Source organism: Copadichromis virginalis, linkage group LG20 (genome assembly GCF_057382275.1).
Source record: "Copadichromis virginalis isolate Kocher_CV1m ecotype Utaka linkage group LG20, C_Virginalis_male_GT1.1, whole genome shotgun sequence".
Lineage (NCBI taxonomy): Eukaryota > Metazoa > Chordata > Actinopteri > Cichliformes > Cichlidae > Copadichromis > Copadichromis virginalis.
In genome coordinates this window covers 6,845,746-6,873,308 of record NC_140637.1, presented here as the reverse complement: position 1 = coordinate 6,873,308, position 27,563 = coordinate 6,845,746, and the positions used below count along the sequence as shown (strand labels likewise).

At 41.8% G+C, this 27,563-nt stretch overlaps 1 protein-coding gene across 3 annotated transcripts in view; it reads right to left on the bottom strand.

Moving 5' to 3' along the window:
- The window catches only part of prdm16 (PR domain containing 16), a 171,944-nt gene that overhangs the window by 92,009 nt on the left and 52,372 nt on the right, over nucleotides 1–27,563 (bottom strand). For all 3 annotated transcript variants that reach the window (XM_085442775.1, XM_085442776.1, XM_085442777.1), the window contains exon 2: nucleotides 21,633–22,096. In XM_085442775.1, the coding sequence (XP_085298901.1) occupies nucleotides 21,633–22,096 (464 nt within the window). The remainder of the gene's footprint in view (nucleotides 1–21,632; nucleotides 22,097–27,563) is intronic.

Sequence of the window (27,563 nt, the reverse complement as noted above, 5' to 3'; positions counted from 1 at the left end):
TACAACAATATTAAAACATTTCAAAATCAATCATCAGAATGTAATAACAGTGTTATGCAGTTCAAAGAATTATGCATATTAGGTATTATGTCATTTATGTCAAGCCTTGGCTTGTACTATCTTATAATACTACTTTGTACATCTGGATTGGTTGTTTCTGCCTTTCCTTCATCAATTTATGTTTACAACTTCTTATCAATGATGCTGAATGACAGGCGGTCAGCAACTACAACAAGTAAACCCAACAGCAGCTCACACTCTTGGCAAACAACCATCAGAAACCAGGATTAGCCAACTGGCTAGGTTTTGTTTTTAGTCTAAGGTTTATTGCACTTGTGTCCACAGCTTACCACGTACCCTTAACCCTTGTTATCAGCACCAGGACACGATGATGACTTGAGGTTCAGTCCCTGCAACAAGCTGAGTTCATGTGGCTTCAACAAACAACTGTGTTGGTTGACTTGACTTCATCTGTAACAATATCTTGTAATAGCCGAGAAGAACAGCAGTTGCTCAGCTGTCCACTGTAAAGAAAGTTGGGCTAAGAAGATAAATCAGCATCATCAAGAAGCAGATGATGCATGCTATATATATATATATAGCATATATATAACTCAGTTTATTATGTCTGTTTTGAAAAAGCAATGTGGCGTGACTTTGCTCTTTACATATACTGACAGTCTTTTGAATATAGCTGGAGCTTGGCCCATCCACAGTTATGGGCGGTACTCCCTGTTGCTGGGGGTGAACTGGAGGTGCTGGGAAAAAACACTGTGCATTCACAGTAAATGAAGCCTTGTGAGTAACCGTGGCGAGAGTGCTTCTTAACCGATGAGCCCAAAGACAACTTCACGGATCATCTCTGCATCACAGAGACACCCACAATGCTAAAGACCTACTGCCATCTTTAGAGCAAATCACAGAAAGCCACTGAATAGCTTAGTTTTAGCCTCACTCATGACAACAAATCCAAACAGTGTGAATTGAGTTTTGTCTCATTCTTCTTAATTGGCAGCAGCAGGTTTTTGCCTCTTTTTCTTCTCCGTTCAATATGAATAAATGCGACAAGCTTCTGATCCCAGCTTTTCAGCCTATGACTGTTTATTTATCTATTTCAACTACACCCAAGGGAACAAAAGGCATGCAGAATGGCCGCTGACAGCCATGTCGAATATCTCTTTCTGCCAAATCTGGCTGTTTTCTCTCACTGCTGTCACTTGATGTCTTTATGCAAGGCTGAGAGTTCGCCACTATGAAAAGGGTGGGGGGTGAGCTGAGTGAGTGACCCCCACAGGAGGGGAGTATTAAAAGTAAAAAAAGAGAGCGAGCGCAAGGGATGGATGAACCAGAAGGCGGGAGTAGAGTAAAAGGGGGAGAGGGGGCACCCCTGCCGGGTCCCAGGCATCCCGGCTGGCAGTCCCCATCTTGGCTTCAGACGGCTTTTGTCAAAGAGGGGAAAAGAGGGTCTCTTCTTCACTTGGGCATGGGACAATGGATGTTTTGTCAGTCTGGAAGGGGGTGTTCGTGGGGGAGTATGGAAGGATGCTGAAAGAGGAATAAAGCCAAGGACCCATCTTCACAAGGGGTGGGGTGGTGGCAGTGGGCAGCCCTTTGGAACTGGACAGATGTTGAAATGAGGATGATTTATTAGCCTTAGTGTCCTTGGTGGCACTTGGCCACCATCCCAGACTTAGAAGTGAGAGAGTAACTGAGAGCAAGAGACATGGGGAAGAGGAGGAGGAGGGCAGCTATGCATCAGAGACATCTTAATACCTTCTATGGGCATGGGGCGCTTCTTTCTCTCCAACCGTCGTGGCATTTTTGCCCAATTCTATCGAGGAAAAATAACTTGGTCGGGAGTCATCTGCATCGCTGCTTCGGACCTTGTCACCCAGAGTTATCCTCTTCTTTCACCGACCCCCCCCCCTCCCCCCCCCTCACCCCACATCCACCACACCCCCAACAGACAAATACACCAACTGTGTGTGCGCTGCCTTCACTGCACCGCCACCATCAGTCCTCTGCTTATATAAAACAACAAATTACCAAATTAACATTCCCAACAGTCCTCAGTCTCCCTTCACTGTTCTGGGCAGAGGCACTCTGAAAGTTGCCAGACAACAAGTGTAAAAGAGAAAAGGCTGAGTGTGTGTGTGTGTGTGTGCGTGGAGGGAGAGATTCTATAATTGTAGCCAGTGTTTCTTAAAAAAAAATGGAGAGTTAAAATGTGTTTTATGTGTAACTTAGGCAGCTGCAAATCTCTGTAGTCTTAGCTCTGCTCTATGCTGTAATTGGGAGGTGTCACATGTTTTGAGTCACAATGTATCACCCCGGCATGTTTTGAGTCACAGCGTATCACCCAATCGTACCACCCATGGAGACCCGTGAGCCTAAGCTTTTATGCGAGTGTGTGTATGTCTGTGTCAGAAGCTACCCAAGCCAAATTGAGGAAAATAGTATGCATTCCTCAGTGCAAATCGTCCTTAACAGTTTCCCACATTTTATACCGTATGAGTGTCTCTTTCCATCCCACTACACATCCCTCTCTTTTTGTTAATCCAAACACTGCCATCCCATTCGCTTCACACATACGACACATTTTCTCTCCAGCTTGACCTCCTGATTTTTCTCTCTTTTGCTCTCCTTCGCTCTACCCTTGCAGCAACATTTAATCTTGCCACTTGTTTGTCCATCCTATTTCCCAGCGTTCCACTGACAAATTGTGGGAGGGTTACTTAGTGCTGGGGGAAAGTTTGGACAGCTTTCATCAAGGGAACCCAGGGGAAAGATTGATTGGCAAAGTAATTTACTGCTCAGTGTCTGGTCTACACTCCTTGTTCTCTGCCTCTCTCCCTGCCCTTCTACTGATCTGTCTGTCCATTCTTTTAACTCTAACTCTTAACAAATCCATATCTGCTGCCTGAAGGTAAAGGTCTCAGTGGGAGTGACATTGAGTGTGCATGTCTGTATATGTGTTTATGACAAGTTCTGGAGGTAAAGCTGAAAGGTTTGAGTCAGTCTGAAGCTGAGAAGTTTGAATCTCTGACCACAGGCACAGATGAAAAGAATGATTGTGTTTTCATCAGTATTTCCATGTGCCATTTGTGAGCATATGTGTATTTGTACATGTGTAAAGAACAAGCATGTGACCTTGGAGGTCTGGAGGGGGCAAAAGCTTTTGACGTGCAGAAGAAGGGACAGCCATCTATCATTTAGAAAGAGAGGGGTTGGAGGGGAGAGGTTGCCGGGTCAAGTCTCCATCACTCTCGCTGTCTACTGTTCTCTCACTGTCAACCTCACAGCAACTGACCACTCAGCAGAGTCCACTTCAGGCTCACCACGACTGTTTTGCCTCACAGGCTGCTCCCTCCTCACGCTGGGCCCCCGGAAACTTTTGTTCCATTCATTAGTACAACAAATACATACAGATGCTCTGGGAAGGAGGGCACACAGAGAGAAAGGATTTCCAAGTACATGCCCCCCCACCCATTAAATGATTGCTGATTTGGAGGCAATCTGCTTCTTTATAAACAAACAGCATGCTGAGGAGCTCATGCGAGAAGTGGCCTCATTATTTAATGTAAACCTGGACAGTTAAGTGTTTAAAAAGGGTATTAGTGATAGGAGGGACTCTGAAGGGGTTTGCTCATTTTTTAGGTTAATACTGAAAATACAGTATGGAAAAAAGAGAAACTGCATTCTGTGACAATGAAATGGATACCCATGAGTAATAGTAACCATAAAACAGTCCATGGGATACACAAAAAAGCTGCAGGTGTTGATTTTGAGGTTTCTGTGTGTATGAAAGTGTGAATAACGTCGGTTTAATTTCATCTATATAAAGGCGTTCCTCACCTTTCTCCTGTTTGATAAGGACAGCATATTGAGGTTAATCACTTTTGCTTAAAATTTCATGACAAGCAAAAACAATCTTTCCTGATGTGGCATATCTTGATAGAAAGAATCCTGACTGTTTCTGTAGGCTAATGACGAGTTGTGCAAATAATGGTGCTCAGTGGAAAGAAGCAGGGAAGATGGATCCAATGCGTTTAATACGTTTAAAAGAGCATTTGCGTTATATATGGTTGATTTTTAGTATCCTGTTTTAGAGAGCTTATGATTGTAACGAGGAACTGAATGTGCTTGTGATCAGTAGCTGGACTGAAAGTTTGTGCAAGTGTGTATGTATGAACTGGACTATCTGCCCGACAAAATTTGTCGATGAGCACATTTTGTAAACTGCCTGTGAGAAGGTGGGGACATTTCTGCTCAAAATCCACCGTGTAGCTGTTCACTTTTGTTTTAGCATGCCATCTTGGAGATGTCTGCTGATCACTCTACATTCCTTCACACAGAACTGTTATGATCTAGTCCCATTTCAGAAGGAGGCGTACTGTTCCAGATCATTTTCCAATAACTTAATTTGATTGTCTCAGCCGCATTTGATAACATACAAAGTGTAAACAAAGCTACCTGAAAATTAACTTGTAGCCTATAGAAAACATGTCCTCCACCCTTTAGAAGCAGTATAAAAATGACGTCTAAAATGAGTTGAAAACACGTCCACAACAACCATATTTGCACTATAAATAGCCTCTATATGGAGGGTCTACAGACGTCAACACTAGATGTTCAGTAGATGTCAAAAAGCCCTTCAGTGGAACAAAACTGGACACCCAAAAACTACATATAAAAGACGTCACCCCGATGTCAGTTTGTGCAGTGGGGACATGCACGTTCCTCCGATGCCTTGACTGTTCCCAAGTTTTTTTTCTTCCTCTACGTCTCAAGGTAATTATATTAGACTATGGTGCTTTTTTTTCTGCCCCCAGCTTAGTGAAGGCAGAGAAATGAAGGAAGAATAGACAGAAGTGAGAAAACTGCCTCCTCCTCACCTTTCTCCCTTCCTTTTGCTAGACGACCTTTTCAAGTTGGCAGAGCGGGCCCTGGTTTCAGTTCTGCGGCCATGTGAAAGGAAGATGGTGGCGGCTCACTTGGTGGAGTGGGGGGGAGGGAGGGTCACAATGACATATGCAAGGAACCAAAAGAATGCCGGCCTTGTTGTTGGACAGCTTGACATTGATTAATGAGAGAGCGAGAGACAGAGAGCGAAGCGGGAAGAACAAAAATGAGAAGAGAGGGGTGGCATTGGTATAGTAGGCCAGACGTGGGGAGCTGGACTCTTGTAGGGGAAAGAGACTCCGGAAGAGCCCTGGGCTGCACTGCTGATCAGGAAGAGGGTAGCTGCAGCATAAGTCTGCCCATTAAACCGTGTGTGTTTATGTGTGCGTCTGGTGATCCGGGCTGTTTAGCCTAAGGGATTGTCTGTCTTCTCTCATACGCAAAAACACATGCAGGCACACACAATTCAGCGAAGGTCACATCAATCCTCATCCATCAAAGTGCAGCCAAAAGAAGACCATCATCATTATGATCATCATCATTACAAGTTGCTTTGTTGTTAGTTTTTTCACACACATATAAGAAGCTCAGCTGCTGCCATGGTAAGCGAAACAACGGAAAACTGAAGATGTGTTTAGATTGCGACCAATTTATGTAACAGTATGCATGCAGCTTGGTGCCCCATATTATGAACTAGATATTATACAACTGTAATGCAGTAACAAATAAAACAGACTTTTGTTTTGAAGAATGCCAATTCGCACTTCTTTTCACAAGTATTACAAAATTATGACAATATTATAAAATACGTTGCTAGTATGTTATCGCTGATGATGTACATTAGTGGTGGGTTTACTGCTTTTTGGGACCTTTCTTATTAAGAAAATACACTCAATATCTTTTGTTATTGTGCTTTTGCTTTGTCTTAATTTATAAATACAGAGTTAAGCCACTTAAAAAAGTGTTACTGTATTATTGCTATACCAGTTTGGTTCTTTCCATGTACTGTATAACATTTAGTTCACTGGATGAACAACCAGCTTAATTCAGAGAGAGAAATGTAGTTATGTTGTGACACAGTGGTGCAGTTTCAGCACCACTGCTGGGAACTGTGTCTTTCTTCTACTACACAACACTGTGATCTACTACGTGCACCTAATGGTGTGAATAACTTCAGCTGACATCAACCACTTTAAAGCCCATGTTTGTTAATTGATTATAAAAAGAGCATCAATTGAACTGAACTAACTGAAATACACGGTATAACTACTATATTAGACATATTTTCACATTTTCAAAATTAGAGAAATTGAATTCCAGTTATTCATATTGCTTCCATTCTGTAAAATCTCAAGTTTAGCCTCCTTCTTTTTGGTATCTACATTGACAGAGAACTGTTGACCTTTTCCACACCAGGAGCTACTCCAGGCCGCCTCTGTCTCTACCCAAAAGCGATTTCAAAGCCTCTCCTGGATGTCCCAGGACCCTTTGTCTATAGGTAAGCACAGTGTGCAGCCCCCTCCCCATCGACAGCCTCTTCAAAACTCTGCACAATAGCCAGATTTCCTCCCAATTTGCTGGCAGAGAATAGGAGGCTCAGGAACTCCTTTCAGTAGCTTTGAATGGTGTGCCTAATTCAAACTCAATCTTTGGGTTTGACAGGCCTCACCCCAACCTTAGCTGGGCTTACTTTGGGCCTCCTGACTTTTGCTAATGCTAGGGCAATCCCACTGTTGAAGGACTTAGCCTTGTGCACACTTGTGCCTCTTCTGCAAAGCACGCTGCCTTGCTTTTATACTTTTGTGTATTCCGGCTGAAATTTTAAATTGCACTCTACCAAAGGTAAGCCCACAAAGCACGAAGCCTCTTTTTTTTTCAGCAATGCTATACTTCATACACTCATTTCCATTTAGAAGCTTTGCAATACAGACCATAAGTCGCTACTCATTCCTGAGTAGAAACAGGACTGACAACTTTCTCCATCACAGCATCCTCTTTCTAACCTCAAAGTGACCAGTACCCCTTGAACATGCATATGTATATTGTGAGGTTGTTTTTTTTTTTTTTTAATGGACTCATAGTGTTCACTCCACTGACCATTTGTTCTACTTGACCTTGCTGTATTCCTCTCTGGCCCAATTATGCAAGCACACACGCCCACTTTGCATATTTGTGCTTCTTTTTCCCCTGACACTCTTGAGGTCAGTTCCAATCAACCACCCTTTGGTAGTACGCACTACACACACATGATTCTCACCAGAGTTCCTTAAAGACACCCACCTTCCAGGTCCAAAGACTGCTATTAAAGCAATCAGGAGCTTTCTAAGCTAGGTCAAGAGCAAGGTACTCACATGGGAATTCTGATTTAAATTATGCAAAGCGCGAACAGGAGAAGGAAGAAAATAGAAAGAGCAGAGAGTAAGATGGTAAAGAAAACAACCAAAGCTTCGACAGTCACACAGGGACAAAGCCTCGCAAAAGAAAGAGTAGAAGCGAAAGTGATAAAGGTGGGCAAGTGACTTCTGATCAGACAAAAGGGAATGAAACAGTGAAGGGAATTTAAAAGATTAGTCTTAAGTCCGAGACCCTGACCATGGGACCTGACGAAGCATTAGAAAACATGGTAACGACTGAAATGGTGGGACCACACGCAGCTTTGTGAGTGTGCACGTATGTGTGCATGCATCGTGTGTGTCTGTCTGTGAGATCAGCTTTCCCTGTGGTCCATTCAGTGTCTAGTGGCTCAAGATACTGAGACAAGAAGAGCAAGAGGAGAGAGAATTATCTTGAAATACGATTGGAACCTCCGTGTGTGTGTGTGTGTGTCTGTGTGTGTGTGTTGGTGTCTGTGTCCAAGAGGGACAGTGAGAGAAAGAGTAAGTGAACAGAGACAGTAAACACGGTAACTTTAGAGCTGTTAAAGTGGTGAAAGGGAAATGGGACAGGCAGAGTAAGTGTGCCAATTTTATGTGAGCTAGATCTTTTTTAAGTGTTTGCATATCCTAGCATGCTTACTTACTTTTCTATTCAGTTGCACAAAGGAAAAGGAAAGATACTTGTGTACATACATTTCTAAGTGCTTTTTTTAAGTTACCCTATAAAGACAAGAGGGGCCGGCTCTCTGAACTAAAAGTTGGTCGTGTATGACTACAGATATAACTAACTTACAGAGAATAAGCTAGTAATTACCCATGTGTCTGAATAAGTCACTGTAGGCATATCCTTTTGTGTGTATCGCTGACTGTCCTCTGGCCAAGCCTACCCTGCGGTGAACATAATCATGGCCCTGTCGTCCCCAGGTTAAAGGCTGACTGCTGGGTCTTCTGGCACTAATGCAGTGCCAAACTATAGGGGTCACATTAGCCCCAGCTACTTCAGCATGCATTACAGTAGAAAGAACATTCCCCATTAAAAGCCACCAGCAGGCTACACCTGTGATGGCCTAAATGAGTCACTTAATGATAGCTGTGCTGCAGCGAAGGAGTGCTCAGACAAAGAAATACTGATTGGATACTGATTTAGTGTGAGGGTCAGAAGAATATGAGTCAGTGTATCATATCTCCTCTGTCATTTTTGTCGCTTTAGGAATAGCGGGGGTTCAAGCTCTGTGTGGGTATCATTAGAGGTCACACACTTTACATACTTCTGTTACTTTTTCGCACATTAACACAGAGTCCAGCCCTACTGCTCATACTGTGAGACTGCGTGTGTATTTTTTTCTAAAGTTTGTCTATAACTTCCACAATTATTTGCTTTACGGTTATGATTAAGACACAATCTGACATTTTGCATTATTCTTGTTATTTTTTTTTGTCACACATTCAGATATTTAATACACAACAGTTATTATTGATATTCAAATAAAATATATTTAATTAAATGCTTTTATTAAGTTTCTCATACTTAACTGGACATCAGTCTTGATCATGTTGATCATGATCATGTTTTCTATGTTGGTTTAAGATATGTTTCTTGGGATAAAAACCAACAGCTACCTGTAGATCACTGTAATATTACAGTTGTTCTGTCCACACAGAAAGAATGCCTAAAACATCCTGGAGGATGGAAATCAGCTTTAAATTAAAGTTAAGTGCACACAAAACAGGTCCAGAACCTTGCTGGAGTCTAGGGCCATACTGGGCAGATTTATTCAATACAAATCTGGATTGATATCAGAGTGAAATTATTCAGTTAGCTATGACGTTTATTGATATTTCTTGCATTGATAGCTGAAATGACTAAAACACTACAGCTACTACAAAAGTAATCAGAAATAAGTGTGGTGTGGTGTTTATTGGTCCTGGTTCCTTTCATATGCTCTACAGTAGTCATCCTAAACATGCCTTTAGATTTCTTTAAATCTGCTTTCCTATAGCTGTCTAGATCTGGATTTCTCTCTTAATGCAACCAGTCGTTTGTTGTTCCTGTCACATTCTGTGTTTTATTTCTGGGTTTTTTTAGTTCCTACCGCAAACATATTGTTGCTTGTAAGTCAAAGAATGCCAAATAAATCAATAAAGTTCGAGCTGAAAAAATAAATAACAGAGTAACTGATTAGATAACTGATGAAATGTAGGAATTTCGAGGATGTTGTTGATGTGATCAGCCAGCAACCTTAGAGAGAAAGTGGATGCAACTTCCACGAAACCGTTTTCAATGAATGTTTGTGTCCTACCCGAGGGGTGTGGGAAGAGAGGGTGAGTCTATCCCAGCAGTGGAGATGAGAAGAGGGTAAGTGAGCCATGTGGAGGAAGCCAGAGGGTGAGTGGTGATCTGTAAAATGATACCCTGCTACCTTTCTTGACCTCTCTGTCGGGCCACTCTGTTACTTGGACAAGATGGGAGGTATAAAGTGGCCCGCTATCCCGCAAGGTTGAGTTGCTGATCCGTTAGCCAGAGAGGAAAGTCAACCCTACTCCCATCTTCACTTCAGTGGGAGCATTTGTTTTGATTTTTGTCCTCTCTTTCTCACAGACAAACCTGAGATGCCCAATTTATCTGGGATAGAGTGAGGGGAAATAGGGCGCCTTGCCACTTGAACACTAGAACTTTAAGCCGGCAACGGTTGGCCGACTCTCTCTGCCAATGTCTTCCTTGCCTGTAATGCAATGCTGACATACACAGAACAACAGAAGGGTTTTGATAATAGATTAACGATGGATAAATACATTGTGACGTTATCATATAGTTGTATCGAGCTGCAACTGATCACTGAATATTGTATTATATCTTCTTCTTGATGTATATTTGGCAAAAGAAGAATAAAAGAGGATGAAACGTGTAATCAAAAGCTGCCACTTCCATGATTTCTTGCTTTTAGCCATAGTCTTTCCTTATGGAGTCAATAATGTGAGTGGATGCCCACCCACATCTTTAGGCTGGGCAACACAGGGAATGGTGAAAGAACAGGAGGAACAATTTGCTCATTCTCAACCAAGACATGGGGGCTTTGGACGAAGAAAAAAAAGACACCCAATATCCAAAATCCCTCTCTCAGGGCCATCATGTGAAGAATTCCCCCTCTTCTCCTCCTCCTTTGCCCTCCCCCTTTCCTTTCCTCTTCTCTTCTTTTCTTTTTTAATCAAGCCGTCTGGGGTTGTCAGGTCTTTTGAGACGAGGACTCCAAGCCATGTGAAAAGTTAATCCCTTGTGGGCCTTCTTCTCCATGGCGCTCATCTCCCTGGGAACACTGGTGGTGGCTTGCAGGCAGGTGGCTGTGAGTGGGGGGAGGTGGAAAGGAAGCAGGATGGATGGAGGGATAGAGAGTGGGATGCACAATGAGTTGCCGTGCCAAATGGAGGGATGTGTAGATTGACTCCAATCCTCCATCACCAACTATTCTCACACCTGAATTTATAACCGTGTTAAGCTCCTTTCCCCGCCCATGGCATGCTACCTTGCTTAGCATTACCACCCACTACAGTAACAGCACTTTTTTCCCTCCTCTCTCCCCTCCCACCCTGCCTCCCTCCACAGTCTTCCTCAATCCCGACTCCAAAGCCTTTTGATGAGGTCCTGTGTCTAACTGACAGACAGACAGCTGGAATAGAGAAGAGAAAGGATTTGCACTGTGGAGAGCTAGTTGAGTGGCTTCTGAAGGATGACAGTAGTTCACAGTGGAGAGGGTACTTCTGCTGCATTGTGGCCCAAACCTCGCTGTCACAGCAGTGACCCCACCTCCCCACTGCCCAAACCACTTGGCTTAAACCGTTCCACTCTAGTCGTTTCACTGTGGGTCAAAGCAAAAAATCCCAACAGACTCCTCTTGGGCTGTCTGCCAAGGAATGAAGGACATGATAAATAACAATGGACGTAAGACATGGGGATCAACTGAGCATTTGCCACAATTCTTTCAATGAGCTGTTTCGGACAAAAAGAAAAACAACCACAAACTCACTTTGTAAATCAAAGAGAAATCATATTTTTGCATTGGACAAAGGACAGATAATGTTGCTCTTCAAAGCTCCCTTCATCAGTCTGAAGGAGTCTGTAAAATGCACACTTGAATGCTTTGTTTGCAGTGCATTTTTTCTATTCTCTGCCTCCCTCTTAGAGCGAAGTGCTATTGGAAATATAGACAGGCTCAGTCAGCCATCTTAATCCCTCTCCCTTGTCCATCTCACGCTCACTCAATCCACCCTAGCCCCACACACTTTCACTCTTTCACACACATACCCACGCACACACCCTCCTTCACCTTCCTCCTCCCAGTTGATGTGTCCAAAGCCCTGCCACCCAAAGAAAAGGCCTTGAGGTAGAGAGAATCTCTGTTGGAGGGGTATACACTGTGAGATTTGGGAGTTTGTAAAGGTCAGCGCGGACTTTGTTCAATCTGAGGGTTTATCTCAGCAACAGCAGGGCAGGACAATGGGGCCACTCGCCGCGCGACAGAAACCCAAGCTGTGGCAGCTAAATTACTTCACTGATAAGGCCAAATTAGAAGCACTGGGACCCCGGAGGGCAGGAAAAGAGGAGGATGGAGCAGAAAGAAAAGGAGGAGAAATAGCGCGAGAGGCCATGTAAGGTTGAGAAAGAAGGTTGAAAAATCAATGACTCACAAAAGAAAAGATCTGAGTGTGTAATCTTGGTATAATTAAAGCGTGTCGTGTATTTTGTCATAAAAGCACATGAAAGCACAGAGATTAACACTCGACAGTACAATGGCATGTAAAAGGAGACCGCAGTCTCCTACCTGTGAGCATTAGAACTGGACATAAGTGTTTTAAGTGTACTGCTCAACACGAGATGTGAAACTTACACAATTAGGTGTAAAGCAACAAAAAAGGGGGTGACTGAAAATTGAACGGATAGTGTTAAAAAAAAAACAAGTTATGGTGGGATTCCTGTCCCACTCAGCCCACTCCACAGGAGAAGAAGAAGACTAAGGGTTAGAAAAGTGCTGACTTGTGTTACTTGAGTAGTTTGGTAAGCTTCGTGTGCATATGTGAAAAATGTGTGAGTGCTTTGTGCATTAGTTGGCATGCTCTTGCACTGTACACACTGTATGTGTCTCTACAGTAGTAAAAAGTCTGACACTCTCTCTGAAGAAACATGCTCAGCTGCACATTATAAACACTCGCACTTGGCATCAGAAAGTGCCACTGTGAGGTCTCGGCCAGCAGAGGGGAGTAAGCTTTGTCACCAGAAACACAAAGAACTCAATAAAATAAAAGCAAACATAACATTATATAATAAGTCTCTCTCTATTTTTTTTAAATCACCTGTTTAATCGTATTAAAAATTTGAATGTTTTATTATTATGGAAGTAGTTAAACCTGGACAGATTGCAATTCCAAATGACTGTCCTGTAAGTTGAATGCTGGTATTATGTGCACCTAAGGCCACACAGTCCCAAACTCCAGCAGTATGACAGTGCTTTGCATTTGTTCTGTTGTTTGGCATAATTGCTTAACTTCACATGGCTCAGACCTATTAGCGTCTCAGAGAAGCAGAATCCTTTGCAGTTTTCTTTATCCAGCCTTCTGAGGTGGCATGCTCGGTACCACTGTGTACCAGTTGCACCGACATCAGGTCACCTCCTCTCAAGACAGAGTGGCACAGAGCAGAATCATATGACATTTATCAAGGACAGGAGGACCAAGGGGCTTGCAGTACACCGCTCGGAGCATTAAGAAGATTTGCACAAGCCAAGTTAGCCTCTTTCAGCCTCCCTTTCTTGGCCTGTATTTATATAGCGCCTTACTAGTCCCTAAGGACCCCAAAGCGCTTTACATATCCAGTCATCCACCCATTCACACACACATTCACACACTGGTGATGGCAAGCTACATCTCATTCTTTGCAGACATCCAAACTGAACTCAGCTAACAGAACTCAGCAGATTTGTGCTCATTTGCTTATTTTTTTATTAGCTCCACTTGCAGTTTATTTCTGTGTCTGCTCCTCTGTTGGTAACAATTTTCGACCTCAAAAACTGATGAAAGTAAAAGTGTCTTTATAAGTACATTTAATTTCACGTGGCTGATTGTCTTCACGCTCACTGAAAACACCAACCCTTCTTCAGGTTTCAGCCATGATGAATCAATCTGGTTAAAGAAGGCCAAATTTACCAGACAAACAAGCAGGGAGTTCCTTCATAAACATTTCTAGCTGCAAATCACTCAATATTTAACAATACATGTCTAAGCTCTTTTCAGTCTGTTCTACATTTGTGTAGTTGCTCTCAGATGAGGACAATAAGAAACATTAATGACCACACAACTGCACTCGAGCTTCATAATGCACAACAAACCTCGAGATTTACAATGACTGGTTTTCAGAAGAATGCAAATAAATCAAATGAGGGGGTAAAATTATCAATTAAATGTCTGAGAACCCTCTATTTGAAATGTTATTTGTCATCTTGACAGCAGATCGCACACTAAATTAAGATGTTAAAACAAACTGCTTAGGGGATCTTGTCTTTACTGGGAGAATTGTGATTTTAGGAGGATGGACCAGTGCCCAAGATAATTAACAGAAATGTGGACATGAACATCTGCATGCACAAGACGCACTGAACAGGTGCCTATAAATCATGATTCTGTCAAAACCTCCATGTTGTCTCATGCTGACAAGACGCCGGGTCTTGCTCTAAATGACAGTAGTGGAAAAAATGAGCAAAAAAAAAAATCACCGAAGTCATTCCAGAGACTTTCCAAAGTAAAGAAGTCCGAGCATGTTTGACACTTCAATAATTCAACACTGTTTTCAGATCTAATGTCGTCATGGTGCTTTGCTTCTAACTCTACCCTGTTATGCTACGTAACTGAGTAAAGGAAAGAAAAACTTTGGAGGTTTTTTTTTAACCTGGCTCTGCCTCTTTATGCTTGTGTGGATGTATTACTACGTAGTTTTGTACAGTTTTCATGGCTGTACATATATGTGTTAAATCACACTGCATTACATACCCAGACTAATATCAATATTTTTCTGAAGATTTTAAAAGCAAAAACACTTGCAAAACCAGAGAACAGAAAAGTTAACTGAACCTTTTTTTTTAATTTCATAATGAAATTACTGGTCAATACGAGTCCTACATCTCCTTCTATGGTCAATCATATGCTTATGAGGGATCTTTATACTCCTGTTTAACTCTGACAAAGACACACACTGTGTAGAAGGCTAGTCTTTGCACCTAATAAAAAGTAATTAAAAGGCACAGCTGTGTGTTTCATTTTCCTCCAAGGCTGACTTCTCATGCACCGAGGTCTACAGTACAGCACAGGAGCCTTAAGAAGCTAATGAAAATAAGTATTCCTACAGCTAAGGCGTTTGGGCCATGTTGTGTATCTGATTATGGAAAATGGTAATCACAACAGCCACGGGAACCTGATTATTAGGTCACCACCTCCAGCTTGAGTCACAGAAATGTTAAGCAGCATAAGGGATTGAGATTTAAATGGAGAGAGAGGGCAAAAGAAAGGGGGAAAGTGAGTGAAAATGAAAGAAAGTGAGTGATCTTGAACCAGCAATGGTCTCGCATTGGAGGACTCGCACCTCGTCTTCTGTAGACAAGCAAAAATTCTGAAAGCACAGAAGGCCATTTCTTTAAAAGAGCGTAATTCTAAATACCAACAAAAACAGCATTTGACAAATGTCATCATCTTCCAGTGAAGCAAAGAACAGTGTCATTGTCTGCTTCTGCCTCGAGGCTGTAACTGATGGGACTATTCATCGGAGGAATGATGAACGATGGGGTTCCTCTGAAAACACAGTGAAAGAGCGGGGCAGGAGAGGATTGGACGGCAGTTACCTGTGCTTGACCACAGACTACTGATGCCCTGATGTGAGGGTTTTTGAATTAAAGTTTAAAGCATGACTGCAAAAGGAAGCCTCACGTAATAAAAGATAGCACTGTGGTGTGAATGTGTGAGGAGATTGTTCAGGCAAACAAGAGGATCCACTGAGACTGCTTGGCTCAAGTGGCTGAGGTCTGAAACCAGTGACCAAGTAAAAACAGTCCAAATCCCTGAGACAATATTTGTTGAGTTCTACTTCCTTCAAAGATAGATGACTTTGCCCTGTGTACTTCCTCAGGAGCCCGTCCACTTTTCATCTGAGCCCAGCTGATTAATTTATTAACTAATTAACAGATGTTGGCAACGAGTTATGAACAAATGATAAGGCATCAGGCTTCTAATCAAACCTGACATTTAATTTGCTGCCCTGCTTCCTCGTTATCAATTACAATGTTCATTGAACATAACTGATAATGGTTTGCACTGGGACACGGGAGGCTTGTCTTTAACAGGTCCCTATAAAAAAAAAAACTGCTCTGCTGTGGCGTTTCCAGGGGCAACGGATACCATATGTTTAATATTAGACGGAATCTGTTCCATTGGAGTGCTCCGAAAGCTGGGAAAATTGGATTAAATTGGCTAATGGCATGTTTAAAACCTATATAAAATAAATCTGAATGGAAGATATTACAGCACAGGCCCAGGACTTGTGGTGTTACACTCTCTCTCTCTTTGGTGTTTTTGCTCCGTGTGTAAACTTGGGGTTTCTGTCAAAGTCAAATAACGACGACAGAAAACCACATAGTGTTGGTCAATACTGTTATTAGAAACCACAGAATTGATATCCCTTTCATTATGATGTGGGACTGTAGGCACGTGTGCTAAACTAACTCCTTATGTTAACAAATGATTTCATATGAGCATCACGAAAACTGTGTGTGCAATTTTTGTATATATGTATAGTTTTCAGAATCTTGAGGTTTTAATAACACTCCTTGGATCAAAAGATTCAATATTGCAATTATTTTTAATTACAGCAGTAAAATTCAGTATTATGTTTTTTTTTCACTGCTTTATTAAATGTTGGGAATACTTTCTTCTAAAAATAACAATAATTACTAGAGATCCTTGGCAAAGATTTAATGTAGCAAAACTCAACAATATGTGTTTTACAACTAATCTAGAATCAGTAGTCTCTAATGAATAATTTTATGTTTTTTGTGCCATTGCTGTGTAAAATTTAGTTTCCCCAAAATGCATTGATAATAGTTGTTGTAAGACAGAAGATGTTAGTCACAACTAGCTTCATAACTGTATGATATTAGCGGCTATTTTTCTTGATGAGTTATTAGGATGTGAAATTTAAAAATATAACTCCCTTTTACTTTCCAACAAAGCAAAATCTGAGGAGATGAAGCTAACATGGTCTGCCATTATTCCAGCTAAGAAGTACTTTCAGCTCAAGGCCACATGGTTCTCTGAGCATGGTCTTCATTTGATAACTAAAAGACATGATAATGAATATATTTACATGAAGAGTTGCCAGACAATAACCTACATGGTCACCATCATATACCATCATCTATCTTCCTTCATTTTCAGGTTCGTGTTCTGGTTCGTGTTCAGTAGTTAGTTGTTCCCAGTATAGTTTAGTTCATTCTCTGTTTGTCGTTTGTCTATTTTTATTTTGTGTTTAATAAACCACCTTCACACCTTTACAAGTGCCGTGACACTCACATTATCCTTTTGCTTGATGTGTCTGCTGTCCTCAGGTAGAGTCAGGCAGTTTTTGCTCTATCAGCTCAGTGCCAGTCACCTTAAGGGTAAACATCAAGATAACGAACACCTTCCTGTGAAAGGCAAACAGATCAGACAAGCTGCAAACTGCACCTTGAGTGCCCTGTGGGGCATAAGAACTTGGCCATCTGCCCTCCTCGGGCAAAACACAAAAGCCAAGCAAACACTTCAAGACACAAGAAGTGGGTCGGGACAGATAAGTGTCAGGGTGCGCCAGGACTTCTCCTCCAAAGCATTTGAAAAGAAGGTCTTAGCTTAGCTCAGCGATTAGGTTATGAACAATAAAGAAGTGAGCTGTGACACGATTTATTAAGTGCCTGACACATGGTGAGGGAGATACATCCTGCCATAGCTGGATGGGTATCTGTCACGTAGGACGTAGGCGACATTATAGTGCCCGCCAGAAGACTTAGCCTATCACTAAGTCAATAACTGGCTAAACAGAAGAGCTAGCATTCTTTTCACCTCTTTCCACACATCACTGGATAAATGATACTGATATGGAAAATCACCCCACAAAAAGTAAACAGAAAAAGAATGACGGACAGGGAGAAGGAAGTTTGCCTGGCAACAAAGTCATCCCAAGGTCCACTAAATGGACTCTAAAGCACACATTTCTATATGTCAAAACATATGCGCTGACTTTGGCCAAAGGGTCAGCATCAATGCGCATATCAAAATGTAAAAATGCACAATAATCCTCTTTAATGTATTCCACTGTGAAATATTTAAATCCCTTAAACTTAATAAGCCAGAACATCAACAACAGCTAATTACATGAGCATTAAATGGTAGCAAACAGACAAGCAAATGACTCTGTCTTCGCAAAGTTGGTGAGAATGTGCTGCAAGGTTTGATGTGTGACCTTCACGCAAAAACTTGGTGAGATAGCAAGCACAATCTGGAGAAACAAAAGATAGAGAGAAAAGACAAACCTAATAGGTGAGTTTTAAAAGCCATGATTCAGAGGTGCAAAGATACGCCCAGTGATCACAGGGCAAGGAGAATGTGCAAACACCATTAATATCACACTGAAAGGGCTTGGTCGCACGGTTTGTTTTCTTAACAAATGTTCATAATACAAACAGCGATTTGATTTTATGTATTTTTTTTCCCTAAAGACCAAAGTCAAGTTGCATTTTTAACCTTTTATCTCTTGACTTCTATATGAAACACTGTTAGTAGCTTTCCTAGCTCTATAGTAAATGTAAATTTTTTATTAACATGCGTGGCTGCCAAAAACAACCACAGATGTGTTGCCCATATGCCTCCTGCCATCTGAGCACCTACGGGAGTATGATCATACAGTCTAGTCAGTGCCAATCAGTGAAGAACACAATACCTCCAGCTACTGTATGGCGACATGTCTCTATCAATAGACAAGTCAAGCCAATCTACCAGTTAGATAATAGCAGCAGTCGCTTTGACAGTTAGATCCCTACACTGGACTCTCTGTGGGCCTTGCCTCTCTCTGCTTGCCTTCCTATCCTCAGGGGTTAGCAGTCCTACACACCCAACCAGATAGAGACACACACACACATAAGGTGGACCTGGGGCTCTGGCGTTCTATCATGTTTAGCTAAAGGGGGAGCATAATGGTTTTTAAATGGATGACTCAGTGCTGGCCCAGAGAGGGCATCTGAGACAGAAGAAAATGGCCATGGCCTGCAGCAAAGCAGCTCTTAGATTGAGCTGTCCGTCTCACTAAAATGAGTCTGAGTTAACACCTCTTCCAGTTCCCAGTGCCCCAGGACAGACAATAGCAGGCTTCCTCTCTGCCTTTCCCTTTCTTCTTTCTGTTGTTCCTAACCTTTCACTCTCTCTTTCTATTACTCCGTGTTTCTCTGCACCCATCTTAAGCTTTTACTCAGCGATCCAGAGAGCACTAAAGCATCGAGCATGTGACTGAGCTGTTTGGGTTCACTGGTAGACCACAGAGCTTACAAAGCCAACATGATGAGTTATTGCCAGTCTTAGTAAAAAAGAACAAATAAAAAATAAAGTCAAAAATCCACAAAAATGTAGACAGTGTATTTAAGCTGTTTTGGATGCAGCAATGCTGCTGCAGATGGATTATATCACTGTTGATGGTGAAAACCTTGTGACTGCAATTTTAGCAATTTTGTATTCTTAGGATTGACAGGGCTTCACTTACAGTTTAATCAATATCCTTTGAGTTTTACATAATTCTATAACTTAAAATTAGGCTGTCATCAAGAAGAAACCAAGATTGTTTTGGGGAGGAGCGGTGGTGCCTTTGGGGTTCACCCAACATCATGAATTTACTAATTTTTAGATAAAGTGGAAGCACAGTTATGCAAAGATAATCACTCTGATAATTACATTCAGCTTTTGATCTAAATTGTCACAGTACCTGCTGAGTTCTAACATATGAGGTCTTGGTTAGATACTATCACACACAAAGGTCTCGGGTGACTTCTCCTATTATCTCTCATAGCACATCACTGTGTTTTGGCAGGGGACTGTTACAACACACAACAGACCTTTAATGAACACTCTGTTTTCTTCTTTCTTTTTGATGTTGTTTGAAACATTTTCGGTTTTGCATTTTACGGTTTCCCTCTATCAAAAAGCATCAAGTCTTCTCGTGTCCACTTACATCTTTCTGTACTTAGCCAAGGTTCTGTCACTCCCTCGGCTGTCTATTTGTCTAAGACCAGGGGCAGTAGATGAGTAGATGGTGAAAGGGGGGAGAAATGGGGTGTATGGGACTCCTAAGGGAGTCTGTTGATGACTATCAACAGGCTGACTGTTATGACTATCTGTGATAAGAGTCTGGGAGAGAAGAGCCTCTGAAGATTTCCAGCCCACAGCCCAGACAGGATATCTTTAAAAAATAATACACCCTGAGCCAGGGTCAGTCCTCCAATGGCTATTCAGAAGGAGAAAGAAGAGAAGATGGAATTATTGTTCCCTTTTGACAGGTTGGGAGGCAGAGATCAAAGATTTTACCTTGAAGAGAAATAAAACTGACCTCAGGCTAATAGCAACATGCATACTGATCTAGAAAGAGTATATTGAAAATGTCACAAAACGCCAAAACGTTCCAGCATCAGCTGAGTCTTGGCTGTGTTCGCATACATACCTTTCCGGGTGGCTTATGAAACTGAAACTGACAAATGAACAGAAAACTATCTTTGTAATATCCTTCAACATGCTGAGATATACTGTATGTTCCTCATATCTACTGTACAGTATAAAGCGACATTTGTTGTTATTTGGTGCTATATAAATAAAATTGAATTGAATTTTAAAGGAGTAGACAGAGTGTAAAATTTGCTGAGTTTCTTCCTTTTTTTAGGCCAGGTGCGAGTGTTTTTGCCAGGGCACTTTGGTGGGGACGTGTGGATGTTTCTCTTTAGAGCTTAAGTCAGCCTCGTCCTAAAGCAAAAGAGCTGAAGCTATGCTGATGAATATGCATTAGCCGGGTGTCCGGGGAGAAAAAAAGGAAGGAGGAGGGAAAACTGAGAGAAAACATGAGCGCTGTGGGGAGTGTGTAGCTTTTGGAGAGAAGCCTCTTGCACCCCAAATGGCTGGCCATAATACAAAGTTTAAAAAGGAATATGTTCACCCTGGCACACTGCCACATAGCGTGTGCCTGAGTGTTTTAATCATCTGCATGCTCCTACAACTGGTGAGAAGAAAACGTGGCTGAAAAAAAGACTTCTTCAGACTGAAACTATGATGGGATTTTTTTGTTAATTTATCTACATAATTTTCATTTGACTGGTTTTTTGACGGTATTTTATCAACATGAGCCATGAGTTTTAACATTTGAACTATGTATTGCATAGTATAAAGTATGAAACCACGGCAACATTCTCAAAAAAATTCCCTGCCTTGTTGGTTAAAGTTTTTTTTAACTGTGCCCATCAGCTGCTGGTGTCCAATTCAATCACATCCTGCCCTTTTCAGAATGATGTTCCAATGATTAACTTGTCCAAGCTTCTATCCTTTGTTATGTATGAATGTAATATGAGACTACGTGAATGACCGTCCTCCTGAAAAACGAACAGTCAAGGAGTCAGTGAAACGAAAAGCAGGCCAGCATATTTCACCTCTAATTAGGCATTTGAGAAAGCGAGACAGAGACGGAGAGAGACAGAGACCAGGAGTTTCTTTTTTCCCTTAATGAGCTTACTGAAGCAACTTCAATATCCTCTAATGTCATGTTGAAATGAAAATTAATAGTTCAATATGCCGCCACCGCACTGGGCCACTCTTCTTCCATTTCCATATCAGATGCCGTGACCAAATGAGTCTGCTCGCTTCAGACCGACGCCCAGAAAAGCTGATACCACCGCTAATCAGCCAGATTTTTCCATTTGACATTGCTACGTTGCTCTGCCGGAATTCTGGATAAGTGTATTGTGTGCGTATGACTTTGAGTGTATGCGACAATCAAAGATGAGGTCCAATCCTACACATGATGGAAACAGAATGGGCATCTATGGTGATGAGACAGATTCTCTTGAGGAAATGTAAAATCTGAAAAGTGCCTCATTGCTTTAGTTACTTTCTTCACTTCTATTTAGCTCCGTGTCTTACTGTGTTGTACTGCGTTACCAGTAGCGGATTAAAAGGGACCCACAGTTTATGTGAAATAAAATAAAACTAATTAAAAGAACAGCAACTATAATGACTGCACAGAGAACCTGTGATAGTTCCTACCTCCCATCCAAAGGAACTGTCTTTGCCTGTGGCCACATGATGCTTTGTGCTGTGCAGACCAAACCTCTCACCAGCACCTATGCGGGTCTTTGCCCATACACCCAGACCTGCACCGGGCACAGAGGACTCCCGCAGCTCCAGTTCACTGGGAATGGGAATGTCATCAGGAATGTAGACAGGTGCCTCATAGGGCGAGCCCTCCTTGGGTGTGGTGAAGTCCTGGTCATTGCTGCTGCTGCTATTGTTGTGGAGATGGTGGTGGTGGGAGGCATAGATATGGGAGTGTAGCAGGTGGTGGTGGTTGCTGTTTGGATGGGAGGGAGTCGGTGAGGGCAAGGGGGACATGTTGATGATGCCGTCTTCTGCGTCGTCTTCTGGGCTGTCGGCGCCACCTCCGCTGCCAGCCGCTAAACCTGGCAGATCAGCCTCTGTGTCGTACATGCTGTCCACTGGCTCACTGTCATCTACGAGACAAAGACACACACAGAGATGTCACAAAGGATGTGTAACCTCCTGGATTTCCATGCCAGCTATATAGACGGGAAGAGAAAATCTGGTTTTAGCCATAAATCTATGTGAATAGCTTCCCTGGAATTGAAGACAGAAATTGAAATACTGTAAATCATATTTCCAAACCCAGTGGCATACTACGCATGCAAGGAGTTCTTGGCCTTAAGTTACAAAATGCACTTCAATGTCCTAACCTCTAAATTGTCGGCAAACCACACAGCACAATGAGGAAATTTAGTGGTCCTCAGAAAGTCATACTTATCCATCTGACTAGCTTCAGCAACAAAATGCTTAGTTCACTGATTTTCCAGAGGTTATCTGAGAACAGCCAGAAACACAGAGATAGTGGCCAAGTCCTTCGTGGGAATAATTCTCAGTTTAATCATGGTCACCACGTCCTGCCAGGACTCATCTTACAAATAATTCGTTAAATCTATCATTGACCTGTTGGGCCTCGTCGCCCATTATTATTTTCACATCTAAGACCTGACAACATGATTGTGCCGGCGCTCCAGGATCCCACCATTCTGACATGAGTGAAAACAAGAACAGCAAGTATGGTTTTGGTAACTTCAAATTTCATGATTTTGTTTTTCATACTGTATAATTCAGGCATTTATTATGTAAAATGAAAGTTTGTATGCACTAGAGCCTTTTGGTGAGTATCATTCCCTTAGGCTGTTTTTGAGTAGAGGCCTTTTAGTATGGCATATCAAGTTTTTAGTAAAGCTAAGATGTGTAATAATTTTCCTTTGTAAATAGCATAACATTGGAATTTGAATCAGGACCAATGGCATCAAGGGAGAAGAAAGCTTACAAATATGAAATAAATGCACATTTTTCAATCCAGCCCTCAACAGATCTGTACCTATTTGTTTGTGTCTCTGTTTTCTTAAGCACACCTATACACGTCTTTTTGTTATCCCTCTCTAGACAGTCCTGGTGTCTTAAGTCAAAGTACCACTGCAGTTTTACTATCTAAACACAGGGACTGGCAATCAGCAGGCCAACTAGGCCCAAAATTACAGCAGGAGTGGTTCCAATCAAGCGCTTTCCCCCTCTCCTAACCTCCATCTAGCCTGCTGCCAAGCCTGTCGTCGCTGCCCAGGTTTTAACTGGAGCTGTAACATGACATTTTAAAAATGTGCTTGTTAGTGTGTGGAAGTATATTATTTTGTAATGAGAGGTTTTAATTTAAAAAATGATGCAAGTTGAATTCAATTAACAATTGGGATGTTTTATTTCCGTGAGTTTATTCATTCTAAAATGCTGTTTCTGTGTTATGTCAGGTCAGAAAGGCAGAGAAATACAGGCAGAATATGCTGTTAGGGAATCCAAATAACAAAACTGTTGTTACAGAAAGTGTAGAAAAGCACACAATGTGCAGTGGTTACCTTTTTTTGCTATCTTGTAATTAGACATGCAACTTTAAAATGCGAAATGTGAAACTTTGGAAGCATGTGACGAGGGCTTTTCAGAGCCTGGCAAACCTGCAGCTTGTCCACATACATTTGGGTAACTTATCACATAAAGCTGAAGCAGTAAAAGTCAGCCTTTTATTAGTGATTTTGCGTCATCCCAGTGATTTTGACTGGAAAGAAACCTGTTTTTTAATGATCACTGTTTCGTGGGGATTCAGACCAGGCGTGCAATTAAGCATTGGAACATGTGAGCCAGCAGTAGCTTCCACTTTTCACAGATCAATTAAAGTTTTATAACTCAGCTCTATCTGCTGCTCCTTCCACACAATCAAAAGTGTTTTCAGACTGTTAAACTTTTTTTTCACTCCGTCTCTCCCTCTCTCTCTTTCTGTTCACTCCCCCACTCTCACTGGCACTTGACCCATTGAGAGCAATTTTGACAAGCAGAGAGACAGCCTCGGAAAATCTATTAAATACCATTTGGCTTTAAGAGCCCCTATGAACAACAAAATGCACAGATCGCCACGTCAAATAATTGAGTAACAAAGAGAAGGGAAGAAAAATAAAAGTTCCTCTTAATCTTAATGAACAAAACATCTTTTGTGAGACGCATGGTGCAGTAAACCACACGGTGTGATATTAAACATGTTCAACTTTCAGTCGTAACTTTGTTAATTCCTAAAAAGAAAACAATTTTTTTTAAAGCATGTGAGACCAGAGACGAATGTTCTTTGCCATTCTGTAATACCATGTTCAACTGATGATGAAAAAAAGAAAGTGCAAATGAGAAAACAAAGCAGGCTCATAAGTCGAAGGGTGAGAAAGAAAACAAAGAGGAAAAGACAAAGAGTCCAGCAACTGATGACTGAGCTGCTTTTAAACAGCTGTGTGTTAGTTCTGGGTCTCAAACGTCCCAGAAAGAGATGTTAGGTTCACCTCCCTAAGGGCTTCTTAAAAAACACCCAGGCCAGATAGTGCCTTCCTCTCCCTGGCTCCTTATGTTGTTCTTTCTCTCTCTGTTCCCCTACGCCATCTCTTTCTCTTTTACGGGGAGCTATTTATCCTGATTACATCAGGGGTCAATCATTAATTCGCACCTTGGGGGTCCCGGTGCTGGCCATGGCTACAATAGGCTGCTTGTTCAGCGGCTGTTATTCCAGTGGAAAACTACTCTGCTCTGCCTGAGAGCCAGGCACAGGCCACATGAAGGCATCCCATTTATTTGATAAATTGTAAATGCATGCCATAAACGGAGCTCTTTGCTTTGTAGCATGGCTTGCAATAACAAAGATTTTAGGGCACGTATGAACAGATGCGGGGTATCACACAAACACACATCTGTTTGCAACTGAAGGAGCTGTTACTGTACTCAAAACACATGCGCAAGAGATCAGATGGTGTTGTAGGTAAAGATGATATCTCATAATTACTACATGTCAAAGGGAAAGAACAAGATATGACACCGATATAGCATTTACAGTCACTAGCCTAAAGTACACATCTGACACCATCAACTATTTATTGCAACAACAAGGAAACAACAATAGCACAAGATATTAAAGAAAACATGTTCTTTCCGTTCAAGATTAGAAGAAGCTACTGAGGTTTTTTTTTTTTAATAAAAATAATAAAATATGAAATGCTGATAACATTGTAATCAGCGTTGCCATAGCAAAATAACTTGACACGGTGCTGAAAATCAGCGGTTTAATCGGAGGGCCTTGCAAAAGGCAAATTGTTCTGTGGTTGTGTTTAATCAGAGCACTCTAGACTTAAATGCATAAAGATAGAGATCTGGAGTAATTTTCTGCCGTCTGCCTGGACGCACACAAACACATGTGCCTTGTGGCATATGGACTGAGCGGTATTATCGATGTAGTCTGAAGAGCAGGAGGAAACAACACTGACGGCATACACGAATTCTGAGAAAGGAGCTAATGCATATAATAAAGACCAGCTAATTTCCTGCAGAGTAAGCAGTCATGCCTTTAGTGAAAATAAAAAAAAATTACAAATCTTTGTAAAGCTGTTGCTCAAAGGTGCATTTTTTTCTTGTTAGGAAGGGATACACATATTGAACAGAAAAAGAACTGCACAGTACAGGATAGAACAGATGCCAAAAATAGCCCGATTATTCAGAGCCAGGTGTATAAGCAGCATGGTGAGGTCATGGCTGTGGCTATGATAACATTAAAAGAGAGAGGAAAAAAATGTGTGTGTGTGTGTGTCCCATTGATGGCCATTATAAAGCACACACATCCTACTTCTCTGACTGCCTTCTCCAGTACACACAGAGACTGCATCTTTTGGCTGGCCGTAAATTGATCTGGTTTAATTCAAAAAGAAAGCCAGCCACTGATGAAAAGACAATATCCAGGGGAAAGGCAAAACTATGCAAAATTCAGCAGAGACTCCAAATATGGGGGGAAAAGATCGTCTGCTGAATGAAAACATTTTTAAAAAAAATCAAGGCAGAGGGAGACTGTGTGGACCATGACAGATATTAAAAATAGTTAGGTGGTTGAGCAATAAATGACCAAACATTTTGATGTGGGAGCGCTGTGTGCATGTGGGGCAGTGTGCAAAGCCAAGTGTAATCTGCTGCCTGTGCCACTATATTGTGTCAATGTGGTCCCACTTAGCTGCGTCACAGGGCTACAGAGCAATATTGGTACCTGTTCCTTTTTAGTAAGGCTTTTGATGATTTTGTCTTCACAAAGAGAGTCCCCCACCACCACCACTACCGCCACCCACCACCCCCACTTCCCTATTTAAAACAGGAGGGATGCAGCTGTAAAAAATCAAACAGGGACAAATTAAAAGGTAGAAAGAGTGAGCAGTAAAAAAAAAAAGAAAGAAAGAAAGAAAAGTGTACAATAGGGATTTTTTCCACAGTGACACTGGGGTACCATATATCCAAAATGACGTGTAAATGGAAGCATGTGACGAGGCGGCCAAAGGAGGGCATTCAGTGGAGAAGGTTTGTGCATTTCCATGTGGGTGGAACTAGTGAGCGAGCATTGGGGGCACAATCATCTACAATATGAGAAAGCCTCTCCGAGCAAGAACACCACACTGTTTCCCCTTGTAAAAGCACCAGGGAGCATTTCCAAGCAACACTTAAAACTACAACACAGCTACTTTGGAATAGGTGGAAAGTAAGAAGGAAAGAAAGACAGAAAGAAAAAGAAAGAGAGAAAAAGGCCAATGCACCATCTGAAGGCCCATTTCCCCTCCACAGGGTTGCTCATGTAATGCTGCAGATAATTACGCAATAACAATAATAACTATAATAAAGAATTTATCCAACAGCAACATATACTGGGATTGTTTGCTTTGCAACAATCTCAGCAATAAGATACTCAAACTATAGGACTTAATTATTTTATTATTAAGTTTGCATTTTTACAAGCCACAGTTTACAATGCTTATGTCATTGACGAAAAGTGTGGTAAAAAAGTAGGTGGTTTTTATTTCTTTAAGCGCTAACACGACTAAAATATCGTGGGAACAAAACTGAAATTTAATTCCCATTTCTTAAAAGGTTCAAATCCACGCATCCTGACCCAATGACCTTGTTTTTTGGCAGAATTTAGAACATTTACTTTAATATTGGTGTCTCTTTGTCTGAGTCTCATCACTTACTGTCTATGACTATAAGGCTAGAAGACTTTGGTCACTGCAGCTCAGAATGGAGAGAGTGAGTGTGCATTTTTATGTTTGTGTGTAGCATCAATACAACATGGCTGATGTATTGATGTGTCATTTGTGCTGAGCAGCCCAGAGCCATTCCATCCTCCAATAAAGTGCATGTGTGAGTGTGTGTATACACTGAGATCAAGCCTCCAGGCAAGTAGGAGACAGCAGGCAACCTCCTGCAGCTGAGAGCAGGTGTGTTTTTGCGTGTGCGTGTATAAGTGTGTGTGGTGGCCCTGTAGTCCCAGGGGACCCTGGGGACCAGGCTGCTGCAGACATTTATTAACAGGGCAGATTAATAGCA